Source organism: Balearica regulorum, chromosome 8 (genome assembly GCF_011004875.1).
Source record: "Balearica regulorum gibbericeps isolate bBalReg1 chromosome 8, bBalReg1.pri, whole genome shotgun sequence".
Taxonomy (NCBI): domain Eukaryota; kingdom Metazoa; phylum Chordata; class Aves; order Gruiformes; family Gruidae; genus Balearica; species Balearica regulorum.
In genome coordinates this window covers 29,582,908-29,595,614 of record NC_046191.1, presented here as the reverse complement: position 1 = coordinate 29,595,614, position 12,707 = coordinate 29,582,908, and the positions used below count along the sequence as shown (strand labels likewise).

Below are 12,707 nucleotides of genomic sequence, written 5' to 3'. Positions count from 1 at the left end.
TCAGCACGAAATTGGGATGAGGTACAGGAAAAGGAGCTGTGTCACACCACACCTCAGCATCCCTAACCCTGTTACAATTGCGCATCAATGATTTAATGATTTTCACCTGGCAGCTAAGGAGTTGGTGGGCATACTGGGGGAGCGGTAGGCGTGCTGGTGTCTTTTGCCCTCAGGTTTCTCTGGGCTTGCGTACAGGGTGCCAAAGGTGGTTGCCCGGGATGTCAGTCAGACCACAGCTGCAGAAAGGTGAGCCGGTCTCTGGCTGTGTCAGGCACACTGAGGGGTGACAAGGGCTGATCTCCAAGTGACAGTCTCACTGGGGGTGGTTGTGTCAACCTCATGTGAGTGTGATGCATCAGGGGATGGGGTGGTCTCAACGTGTCAGTCACGTTGGGGGTTACAGCAGGGGTTTGGTCCCTGGCTGTGTCAGTCACACGGCCGTGTGTGACAGCAGGGCAGTCTCAGACACACTGGGAGAGTGACGAGTCTGTCCCCCGCCGGTGGTGTCAGTCACACTGGGGGTGTGACATGGGCGGTCCCCGGTTGTGCCAGTCACACTGGGGGTGCGATGGGGCGGTCCCTGGCTGTGTCAGTCACACTAGGGGTGTGACAGGGGCGGGTCCTCTGCCTGTGTCCGTCCCACTGGGGGTGTGACGGCAGCTGGTCTCCAGATGTCAGTCACACTGGGGGCGTGATGGCGGCTGGTGTCTGGCTGTGTCAGTCAAACTGGGGGATTAACCGGGACTGGTGCGTGGATGTCAGTCACACTGGGGCAGTGACAGGGGCTGGTCCGCGACTGTGTCATTCCCACTGGGTGTGTGAGGGGGGCCGGCCTCTGGCTGCGTCATCACAGTGGAGATGTGACAGGGGAGGTCCCTGGCGGTGTCAGTCACATCGGAGGTGTGACAGGGCCGGCCTCTGGCTGCGTCATCACAGTGGAGGTGTGACAGGGGAGGTCCCTGGCGGTGTCAGTCACATCGGAGGTGTGACAGGGCCGGCCTCTGGCTGCGTCATCACAGTGGAGGTGTGACAGGGGAGGTCCCTGGCGGTGTCAGTCACACTGCGGATGCGACAGGAGTATGACCCTCACACAAAGGGTTGTGAGAAGAGCTGGCCTCCAGGTGTGTGGGTTACTCTGGAGGTGTGACGGGCCTGGGCTCTGGGTGTCAGTCACACTGGAGGTGTGACAGTGGCACTGGAGGTGTGACAGGGGCCAGTCTCCAGCTGTGAAAGTCCCGCCGGGGGTGTGACGGGGGCCGGTCCCTGAGTGTCAGTCCCATGAGGGTGTGACAGGGGCTGATCTCTGGCAGCGCCGGTCACCGGGGGTGTGACGGGGGCCGGTCCCCGGGCGTGTCGTTCACCGGTGGGTTCGAAGGGGCTGCGCCGGGCCGCCGTTGGCGCGGGCAGCGGTTGGTGGCGGGAGCTGTCCGTCAGGGTGGGATCGCCAATTGGCGGCGGGAGCTGTCCGTCGGGGCGGGGCTACGATGCGTCATCAGCGGGGGCGCTTTGTTTACCCCTCCCTGCAGGTGGTGCCCGCACAACATGGCGGCTGCCGGCCGGCCCGGCCTGTGAGGGCAGCTGCCGTCTAGCACGGTGAGGGGGTGCGGGTTGGGGGGGGGGGCCGCTGCAGGGAGGGCCGGGCCGCGGGCAGTGTGAGCCTCCTGCCCGCCCGTCGCCCTTTTCCCCTGGGAAGAGCGAAGGGCGAGAGGGGGGACAGGCCCTGGGGACGGTTTGGGGTGACTCGAGTGATGTGCGGTGTTTCAGTCAGAGCTGCTCGCTCAGTTTCCTTTTTAATCAGAAAAGAACTCGCCGAGAGTGCGCGTTTTCCTGGGGCACCACTGAAAACATCCCACTTGTGCTTAATCTGGTACTCCAGTAAAAATCCCTTATGCTGAATGTTTATTTGAATAGATTGTCAAATGCTTTTCTGAGCCAACCTAGTAATCCAAGAGTTGCAATAAAAACCAATGAGTACAGGTCAAGGGTATTGAGAGAACTGTTCAGCAGGTAGATTTCTCCTTTAACTTTTTAACAAGCTTGTGTATGCATTTTGTGGGCTTTCAAAACTAAGCACGTATAAGGTACACATGCAGATAACAGATACATCTCCTCTAAAACCACAGCCAGTCCTTGCAGGAAGCCATAGGGTATGGATATTCTTGCATATGTGCCCTCTGTCATGCACCAGAAGGGTCGGGTTATTGCTTTGCAGACTCCTTTACAGTCTCGCCCATCCAGCATTTGAATTGAGCTGTAGGAGTTGGGTTGGGGATGTTTGTGAAATCAGACAATAGTTTTGCATAGAAGTTTGCTGACAGTTTCCTTTGCACATCAGCATGTGCAAAGGAAAATGCAAGTTTGAGAAACTAAAGCATGCCAGAAAGTTATTACTTAACTAGCCTGGTTTTTGCAGTCCTTGCTTAGTTTCTTCCTGTTAATTGTTCCATGTTCTTTACAGCTTGACTCTAGATTTTCTAACTGTGTCTGACTTTCACTGTAGTTAAGACTTGGTTTCTCAACGTGTTCGTTTCTTCTGAATGCCTTGTTTGCCTGGGACCCAAAGACCTAGAAGATCCCGGCAAGCTTCGCAGAAAAAAGCACGTTACGATAACAGGCTGGAGCTGGCTAGAGAGAGTGGAACAATTCCTTGCTCTGGGTAATTTGAGAGAGGACAGCGTCAGAGATCCTGAACCTTCTTTTAATCTCACTCTTTGTGATTACTGCTGGAGCGTTGGCTGCTCGCTCTCCCTCTCTGTGGCTGTAGCATGTTGCATGTGGTGTAATCACTTGCTGTTGGGTGCTGTGATGGTGTTTGTGCAAAATTCAGTATCTCTAACAGGGAACTGCTATTGCCAGTCTTTCACCAGAGTTCAGTGTGCTAAAGGGAGCCCATCTTTCCCCTGGGGAGTTAAAACTTCAAGCTTCAGCCAAATATCAGTTAAGTCTCCTTGAATTCAGCTCTTTCTTTGAAGAAGACTTGGGCGGTCTTTTTGTTTGTTTTATGTAGAAGAGTTTGAGGCTCCCCAAGGTGTTAAATGAAATCTGAGGCTCTCTAAAGTGTTTATGGCAGTCCTAAAACAAAGTAGCAAGATGTCGGAGGAGAAACCTATATGGCCAATAAAAATTCAGATTTGATATGATGTGATTTTAGATCCTTCATAAAATATCTTAAGCCCCCATTGTGACAGCAAGCAAGTTTGCGCTTTTTAGGGAATTTAAGGGAAACATGGGAGTGTAGAGTCTGAGCCTTTAAAACAAAAATTATTCCAAAGTAGATCTACCTGACAAATAGTAGATTGCAGAGATTCGTCTGTCCTGACAGACTCTTCACATTTAAAACATATAAAAGTGAGGTAGTGTAAAGAAAAAGAAGGATTTGGGCTCCATATATGTGTGCTGGGAATATAAATGAAGGAAGGGTACAAAGCACCAATAACGTAATTCTAATAGCAATCATGTATTGTAAAGAGATAGGCCTTTCACTTAACTTTTTGCCTCCTTCCCCTTGAGGATTACAGCTTATTTTTTTGTGTGCTGGGATAACTCATCAAGGCTGATGGAAAAGGGTTAGAATGCAGAATTTAATGAAATCATGTGCTCATAAATAGAACATATGAAATAGAAGGCAGAGTACATTCTAAATACCTCAGTACTAGGATGAAAAATTAAATTTTTTGGAACTTGATAGAGCTAAGTATATTCTTCTGAAGACCTCTGAATTTTGTTTTTTGTTTTAGGTTAAAAGGGAAACATTAGTAGAGTGGCCTGTTCTTCGTTACTAAAAGCAAGAGGCTAGTTTTGGGACTGTGGTCATTAATTTTATGAGTGTGTTGACACTTTTGTCAGTCTGAATGTTGGGGTGTGTACATGCTGGTTTTATTACCTTGCCATAGAACCCCTTTTCTATCTCATCTCGGACCAACAACAGAAGACACGGTGCACTGAATAGAGTTGCCCTGAGTCCTCGGTCTAACCCATGAGACACCGTTTGGAGTGTTCTGCATTAGTTATTACTACTAAAGTATTTTCAATTAAACTGACACCTTAAATGCTAGCTTTGCCTGGCAGGTAATGAAATTCTTGTTTCTTTTCTAAGGAAGCTGACATGAAAGAAGCCAACCACGAGAGGTCACAGGAATTTGTTCTGCCTGTCTCCACAATTACTAACAAGTAAGCACGATACGATACCGTAGGATGGAGGCGGACTTGGTTTCTTTTAATGACAGTTGTCACGCAGGTGAGGAACACTCAGATGATTCCAGACAAACCTGAAAAAGGGTGGGCTGCAAAGCCAACATCCACCTGGAGATGGAGGAAGATTACTCACCACCTTCTAGTCGTGGGTACATCCTGCTAGACCTTCAGTCCGACAAGAAATCCATATAGAACTGCAACACGGAGGAGACCTTTGGAACTTAACTACCAGAAGCATAATTCAACCAACCCACCAACTTTGACCTGAAGTGTGGAAATGAATGTTTAGAATGTTTTTCCTCTGAACACTGAGGAGCCTGAAGAAGAGATAAGTGGGGATGATGAAAGTATCGTTCTTATAGCTGCTTTTCAGGGGAGGAGGAGGACCTGGAGCCCACCTCTGGAGATGCTTTGATCATTTCCTCCATGATCCCTGTGAGGAATACCACTGTTTGCTGGCATTAGGCCGTTCCCTGGGAACCTCAAGAGGAAATGCTGCCATTGTATCAGGTTGAAGTCTACAGAGACGTGCAGTTGTTGGATATGATCAGGGCTAGCTGGACTCATCTGGGCATCTACATTTGTAAGACTGACGTGTTTAATTAGAGCTTCTGTGTGCACATGGTCTCTAAGTTACGGTGTTGCTGTCTAGATGATCACCACCCCCTGGGGCTGGTTTTCCACTGTACAGCCCACTTGGCCAGACTGGCTCATCCCTCTCTTCTTGCCATACATCCTCTCATCTTTTAATGCATTAGTTGTAATAAACCATGATTTGGATCTTTTTAAAAATGGCTGTTTATCATCTGCACCCCACACAGACATGCTCAGCTGTGGAGATAGTGGTGCCATCTGTGCTTATATATTATTGGAGTTTTCCTTAGGAGAAGCGATGAACAAGGGGCGGGGGTTGTGTGCTTGTCTTCCATAAGGGAGGTGGAAGGCGTGCGTGATGCCGTGAGTCTTGGGTCTAGGTGGAAGATAGCCTTTACCCTGCCCAGCTACTGCACTGCAGTAAGAAACGTCTAAGAGTTTTAAATTCAGGAAAATTATAATAAAAATAATGAAAATCATCTGAGTTTTTTTTCCCAGTTTGTGAGAGTTGGAATGATGGTTCTTTCTCTACAAGGTTTGCCATACTAAGCAGCACGTGGGTTTCCCATGGATTCAAGGACTGTCGTTAAAGGGATGTTGCCGATTTGGTTTTTTAACCGCCTAATCTGAAGAAACTGAGTTGCCACTTACTGTGCTTTCAAAAGTAGCTCGCTTTTCCGTGTGAAAGGAGTAGGTATGTTTCTCTTCCTCAACTCCGAGCAGAGTAGTTTCTGGTTTCATGTTTAATTTGAGAGATCTGTGAGATCAGAAAAAACCAGAACTTTGAGCATTTTTATATACCATATTTGCATGCTAGCTACGTACACTCTTGTTCACTTTTAATTTCAGTTCTGTACTTGCTGTTAATTGTAGAAGCCTGTTTCAAAAAGTTTTAGAGAGTTTTGTTGAAAGACAGCAAGATAGCTGTCCAGTGTGCAACGCAGCTGCAGCGTTCAAAGCAGGAGGAATCTCTGCGAGATCACACGGTGATGTTGGAGAGTAGCTTCGCCTGCAGGAAGTGCAGAACGGGTCAGTATGATAATGGGGGGACACGCAGAGTGCTGAGGGGATGGGGTCAGGGACCACTGGTTGTAGTTGAACAGGAGCTGTTGGGTGCTCCTGGGGGATTGGACCTTGGGTGACTCGTGTGGAACCATTACGTTAATGATGGGAATGTGAAAATGGATGTGGAGGAATGAAATGTGCTGATGGGGAATGTGAACAGGAGGGAGGGCTGCAGAGCCACGATAAAATGAGAAGTATTCCAGAAATGGTGCTAGAGAAAAGGTCAAAATTTCTGCTCTGGGTTGGTTTATCAGCTGTAAGGGATGGAGGAAAGGAGCCTGAGAACACCTATGGCCTGTGATCGTACTGTGGCTTTGAAGAAGGCAAATGGGATCCCAGGATGTGTCGGGCAGAGGACTTCCATGAGCAACGAGGAAATCGTGCCGCTGGTGAGACTTGGCTGAAGATGCTGAGTGCAGTTCTGGGGTGAAGAAATGCTCGTTCAAGGTGGCAGCGAGACACACAAGTCGGGGATGTGGACAGAGCCTTCCTTACAAGAGCAGAGCCTGTTTCTTCCCACCAAGCAAAGCTTGAAAGTGACTCCAACCGCCGCCAAACTCCTGCGGGAAGAGGCACGGTTATTGCGAACGGAGAGGAGAAAGAAAAAAACCCAACAAACCAGCGGTGAATTGCAGCGGGCTGGAGTTGGGGCGAAGGGGGCTGGGGGGAGCCTTTCAGCAGGCGCGGTGGGAAGGACACCCGCTCGCTTTGACCCCCCTCGATGTCTCTCCGCGCTTCCAGGTCCCGCCGGCGGTTTGAAACAGGCGCCGGAGCCGGGAGGGGCGAGATCCCGGCCGGCGTTGGCCGGAGCGAGGGTTGGCGGGGGGAACCGGGGGTGGGTGTGTGTTTGTGTGTGTGTGTGTGTGTGTGTGTGTGTGCGCGCTGCCCGGGTCCCGCCCCGCTGCTGGCAGCCGCCGCCGTCGCTGCGGGCCTCGCCGTGCCGCGCTGCGATTGCGCCGCCGCCGCCGCTGCTGCTGCCGGGGGCCTCCGCGCCGGCGCAAGGGGCTGCGCGGTGGCGGTGGGGCGGAGGGCGGCGGAGCGGCAGCCGCGCAGGTAGGGTAAGGCAGGGCGGGGGGGGGGACAGCGGAGGGCGCGGAGCGGGACGGTGCCCTGCGCCACGGGGAAAAGTTTGGGGGTTCATCGACCTGGAGGGAAAAAAAAAAAAAAGTATCTTTTTTTTTTTAAAAAATATTTTTATTTTCTTTTATTCTTTTTAAGCCTACGTCGTGATTTAAATATTCTTCTCCCAGTGGAAACCAGACGGGCTTTTGTCAGAGCGTCTTCTTAAGCCTCCCTGGAAAAGTTTTTCTTCAACAAAGGAGCCGGCAGATGAGTTGCGGGCGGCGTGCTGCGGAGGTGCTCAGCCCCTGGCAGGAGGTGAGCGATGGGCCCTCTTGGTTCTGAAATTAACGGGCACGGTCCAAGTTGAGCCATTCTGTTCCAGGCGGTGACTAATGAAGAAGACTAATTCAGGCTTGTTTTCTGTATCGCAGCAGAAGAAAGCTCAGCTTGTGTCTCAAATGAAGCTGGCCTTTCTGAGATGTGAATAAGACCTTTCAGTTAATGCACATTGCTGTCGTGCCTTTATTTAAACCTACTGAAACTAAATAGACAAGCTTTATGTACGCACGGAAATGCAGAAATATCTACGTTTTTACATAGACGTGTTTTTAATCTATGTGCTTGTGTTCGGAGAAGTCTTAGTAACCCAGGCAAAAGCAGTTAAGAGGAAGTGAAGAAACAGTGGGAGTAAAGGGAATATGAAAAGTGGGCGTGAAGGAGAAGGTGGGGGTCAGAGGAGCAGCCAAGGTATCTGTCAGGTTGGGAAAAATGCAATTTCTGAGCTTAGCCGAGCAATTCAGTGTGAATGCAAGTTTAAACTGGGTGAGTGAAAGCTCGCTGTGGGGCTGCTGCCAACAGAAGCTGCTGGGACAAATCTAGAAAACCTCTTGCAAATCCACGCTTTGGCATGGCATAAACGAAAGCATCCTCTTCACGAGGAAGTTTGTGACTTGGATGGGTATTTCTGACCATTGCTCCTGTTTTCTGCTAGTGAGGCCTGTCTGCAGAGGGAGTTTACCCAGAGAATTTGAAGTTGTTCCTGCGGCCAGCTCTGGAGGATTACCAGCTGTGCTTTGAAGCCTGGGAGGATGATTAGGAAGCTTTCTGGACAGCATTCTGGACATGCCTTTCCTTGCCTATGCCTTCTTTGCATGATTCCAAGTGGTAGTGGCACAGGGACCCCAAATATCCTCAAGACAATAATGCTGGCCAGGATGGGAGGCCAAAGGCGCTCCCGAGCTCTCCAGACGCCCCTTCCATACATTGTTTCTGGGTTTGGCTGTTTGACTAACACAGTTTCTGGGTCTCATTGCGTTACCTAACTAGTTTCTGAAAGAAAACATCTTGTGGCTGGTGCTCTTAGTTTGTGTTTAGCAAGGTGAACACAAGGATTAAGCGTGAATGCTCGGAAAAAGACCTGTGGTGGGGCAGCTGTGGTGTAGGACTTTGCCTAAAGGGTTGGCACCCCAGAGTTCTGAAGATTTCTTATCTTTAGGTGAATTTAAAATGGAAATTACTTATCAATTTATATTTGTAGTGAAGGCTGGATTATGATAGAGGATTTAACTTCATTAAATGTAGTCTGTCTGCATTTTGTACGCTGAATGTCTGTTTTGTGTGTGTATAACAGTAGATGATTCTGTTTCTCCTACTGCATAGCTAATAGTCTGTCCCATTCTTTTAGTCAGGAAAAAATCTTGACTGTGATAACTTTATCTTTTGTTAATATCAGAAAAATCACTGATGAAATGGGTGTTTTATTTTCTAGGGGGGGGGGGCTGTAAAGAGAGCGGAGAATGAGATGGACTTACCATGAAAGACCTGAAGCTCCTGTTATACACATCATCGATGAGCTGCAGATGAACACAGCGTACACCTCAGAGGATGGATGTGAACGTGGACTGGGACGCTGAGAATAACATTTGTGATACAGGTGAGAGGCATTCAAATTATTCCAGAAAGACCACCAAGCAGGCGGGCCACACATCTAGCCTCCAGGAGGAGGTAGACATGAATTACTCACAGACATGCAGTCCTCGTGGTAACTCTGCTGGACCTTCAGGTAAGCAGGAGCTTCCTGCAGAGTTGCAGTGTGAAGACAAAGAAACCTATGAGAACTACTACCAGAAACAAGGTGAGAGTACAGCTGGGGTATTTATCCCCTCCAGTACCAACTTTGACCTGCAGTGTGAAGATAAAGATTTAGAGCACTCTTCCTCTCAGCGGTCTAAGAAACCACAGAGAAGAGTACGCAACGATAACGAAAATACCATTCTCGCCGATGTGTTTGAAGAGGACCTGGAGCCCATCTCTGGGGAAGCTTTGCCATATCGGTGTAAGAAGTGTGGTTCCTCTTTCCAGGGTATGAGCGAGCTGCAGGAACATAAGCGAACTCACCTCGTGGAAAACTCATACCGATGTCCCGTCTGTGCCAAAGAGTTTTTCCGCGCGGCAAATTTGCGAATGCACAAGCTCATTCATTCTAGTGACAGACCACACAAGTGTCCGGAGTGTGACAAGGGTTTCATTCGCACGGCTGATGTCTGGAGGCACCTACGCAACGTGCACAAGATAGAGCGCTCCATGGTCATCTTGGGAAACGGCATGGCTAGGAACCCCTGGTCGATAGTGCACCGTAACCAACACACTGTTGAGTATACCGATCAGCCTTGTGCAGAAAACCAAAAATCTGAGGAAGACGACTATAAACCTTATGCCTGTCCAACGTGCGGCAAAGGTTTCGATAAACCTAACCTGCTTTCCAAACACAAGGTGATCCACCGGCAAGACAAGCCTTATAAGTGCCAGGAATGTGGCATGGCGTTTGTCCAGCTGCTCAGGCTGAAAAGACACCAGCAGACTCACTCTGGGGAGCGTCCCTTCTATTGCGAGGAGTGCGGAGGGACGTTCACCCGGCTGGCATCGCTCCAGCGCCACCACCGCATCCATACTGGAGAGAAGCCCTACTCTTGCGATTACTGTGGTCATGCCTTCACCGAGTCAGGTACCCTACGGAGGCATGAGCGCACACACAAACTGGACAAATCGTAATTAGTTCATTTGCGATCGCGGTCTATTTGCATGTGCTCTGGGCGAGTCCAGACCTGCTTCCCAGCAGTGGCTGGTAGGGAGCACTACGTCACGGGGATCTCTGGAACTGGTAGAGGTTGCACTCACTGGCTTTAAACTGACTTTGTATGAAAAAAACCCAACCTAATTACTGCTGAGTAATGAAATGTGAGACTTGTGAAGGCTGAAGTCACTCACACGTGCTAGCACTGTCTCAGTTTGCTGAACTAGTGATGTATCAGCTCGAGCTTTTTGCAGGGATGCACGGGCTATGAGACACCTCTCTGCAGCCTTGGTCACTGGATAAATTGGCCTTGCCCTCTCGAGTGTGATGGCTCTTTGGCACTGGCTCTGGAGATCTGTTGTTGCAGGTCTTTGCTAAATCAGACCAGTCCAGAGTTGTCCTCTTATCCCTTTTCCCCTTGCATTCCATTACTTTTTTTTTTTTATTTGGAGGGGAAATATCATGTTGGTTATTAAAAAAAAAAATCAACCACAAAACAGTTCCTTAATAAACTCAGCAGTTACCAGCTGTAGTTCATAAATGTTTCTATCTAAGGGAGTACCGATCCATTTCGTGTGATTAGTTGAATGTCTATTAATAATGCAAAAAGAGTTTTATTTTCACTATGACAGTGCATGTTCTCGGGGTGAGGGATTTGAATACATTTATGTCTCTGATGGAACCATGCACTCTAGATCTGTCCAGCTGGGTATTACAGTAGCAAATGTTTGAGAACACAAAATTCAAAGAGCAGGCGAAAGACCAAATTCAAGCCACCTTTGCTACTCATTGCATAGGAGTCTTCTTCATTTAAACGTTTTCGCACATAACGAAGCTTCCCGTAACAAAACCGCGATCGGTGTTCTGTGACGTGTCTGAGTACTGCCCAAAGCGTCTGCCGGACTCTTCGCTTTGATTGAGATTCAGATGATTAGCGAAGAGAAATTTCCTTAGAAACCAGCCCTGCAGATTCAGGCGGGTGCTGCCAAGTACCCCAAGGCTGTAACTTCCAAAGAGTTATGTCTTGCCTCGGTTATGGCAGTGGGGTTTTTAACTTCGATGACGCTTACTGTGCTGTTAACCACTGTGGTAGAAGCATCCAGCTTGTCCTTAAGTTGCAGCCCTGATTTCCTCTCTGTGTCAGAAAGGTTTGCTTCCTTTCCCCTGCCAGCTGCCATAATTTCACTAATTTCTTTCTAATGCCTTCTGCCTTTTCAGCAGGAAGTTGTGCAGCAGAGTGAAAGTAAAGCTTCGGGGTAATGTACCTTTGCGTTTCCTACAGGCTATTTAATGTAAAGCACAGATTTTGCCGTGTGTTTGCATATTTCATAGAGTAAAAAAATGACTGTTGCATTCTCCTGGATTTCTGCACAGTTATGATGTCTGAGCTCCGTGTCTCAGAACTTGGGCTAAACGTGATACCGTTTGTGGGTGACGGCTGCTCAGCACCTTCCACCCGTGCAGCAGCTGAGCAGATAGGTGTTGTACAATTGTGGGCACTGCAGTGTTTGACGTGAGGTCCTTGGCTCAGATCAAGCTGAACCACTGTCCTCAGCTACACGTCAGCTTGATTGTAAATGGGGGACTAATTCTCCCGGCCTCGCTAATGGGTTGTTTTAATGTAATTCCTCAAAGAAGTCTCCAGATTAGGGAACTGATTGGCATCCTACTTCTCGGGGATGTGTTATGTTGTCTCTGAAATGATGCACTTTTGTTACGCAGATGTCTCTGCCAGGATGGCTCCGGACCCTGCACTACAGCTGTGAGTGAGACTTCTCCAAACACCCCTCTGCAGGTAGTTCCAGTGTGGTTTTAGGTTTCTGAAGGGCTTTTGACAGGGCCTCTTAGCAAAGGGTCGGTTTTAGAAAGGCTAAGCAGCCCTCAGATAAGAGGAGAGATCTTCACATGGAAAAAATCCTGTCTGAAAGGAGACGGTGGGTAAATGATCTGCAGAGAGAGGTCACCGGTGCTGTTCTGCGGGGACCGTGCTGTTCAACGCAATCTGAAATGACCTGGAGAGAGGGCAGATAGCAAGGTGATAAAGCCGTTCCAGAAGCTATCATGTATTAACTTTCCACCCTCATCTTCTAAACCCATTTTGAAGTTGTCAGCTACGGTCTCCCCTTTTCAGCATCCTGCTTCTCCCTTGGGTATGCGGTGCTCTTGCTATGGGGGGTTTTAATATCCAATTAAACTGCACTACTATGCGCACCTTTATGTTGTGTGACTGTTCTGCTTAGACAGTTGCGGTAATTGGGAATCATCTAGGTATTCTGCTTTTTGGTGTTAGCGGTCGGTGGAATTTGTACCTGTAACAGCGTAATGGTAAAAGTGTTTTCAACAAAGGTCTGTTTAATGGGAAGAGTAAATGGTTGGTGAAATTAAAACTACTAGGCTTAACTAAAAGGTTATTAAAAAGATACTTGCCTGGAAGGTTGACTTGCATATAAAGAGCTCGGATGTGTGAAAGGAGTAATTAAAATGTATGATGGTTTCTGGGAAAAGCGTGTTGAACCCTCTTCAAAGAAACTTCTACTAAGTCGTGTGCAAGCTACAGGAAATCCCTTGGAGCTTAATTTAACCCAGAGATCGTCACTTCTGCACTTTACATTTTTAAAATAAAGGTTTGGAAATCTCTCCCAGGCCCTGACGCTCTCACAGTGTCACTGTGAGTTGCCGATAGCCTACAACAGACACAGTCAGTCATGATATCTAGCTG

The 12,707-nt window shown here is 48.6% G+C and overlaps 1 protein-coding gene across 28 annotated transcripts in view; it reads left to right on the top strand.

Moving 5' to 3' along the window:
• The first annotated feature begins 985 nt into the window (after positions 1 to 985).
• Positions 986 to 12,707, top strand: part of LOC104642971 (uncharacterized) — a 45,535-nt gene continuing 33,813 nt past the window's right edge. For 18 of the 28 annotated variants that reach the window (XR_012836608.1, XR_012836593.1, XR_012836598.1 and 15 more), the window contains exon 1: positions 8,688 to 9,919. Coding sequence is in view for 4 of the 28 variants with exons in the window: in XM_075760359.1 (XP_075616474.1) it covers positions 8,800 to 9,966 (1,167 nt within the window). In the remaining 24 variants the exon portion in view is untranslated. The other 10 variants (XM_075760359.1, XM_075760358.1, XR_012836612.1 and 7 more) reach the window with 10 other exon arrangements.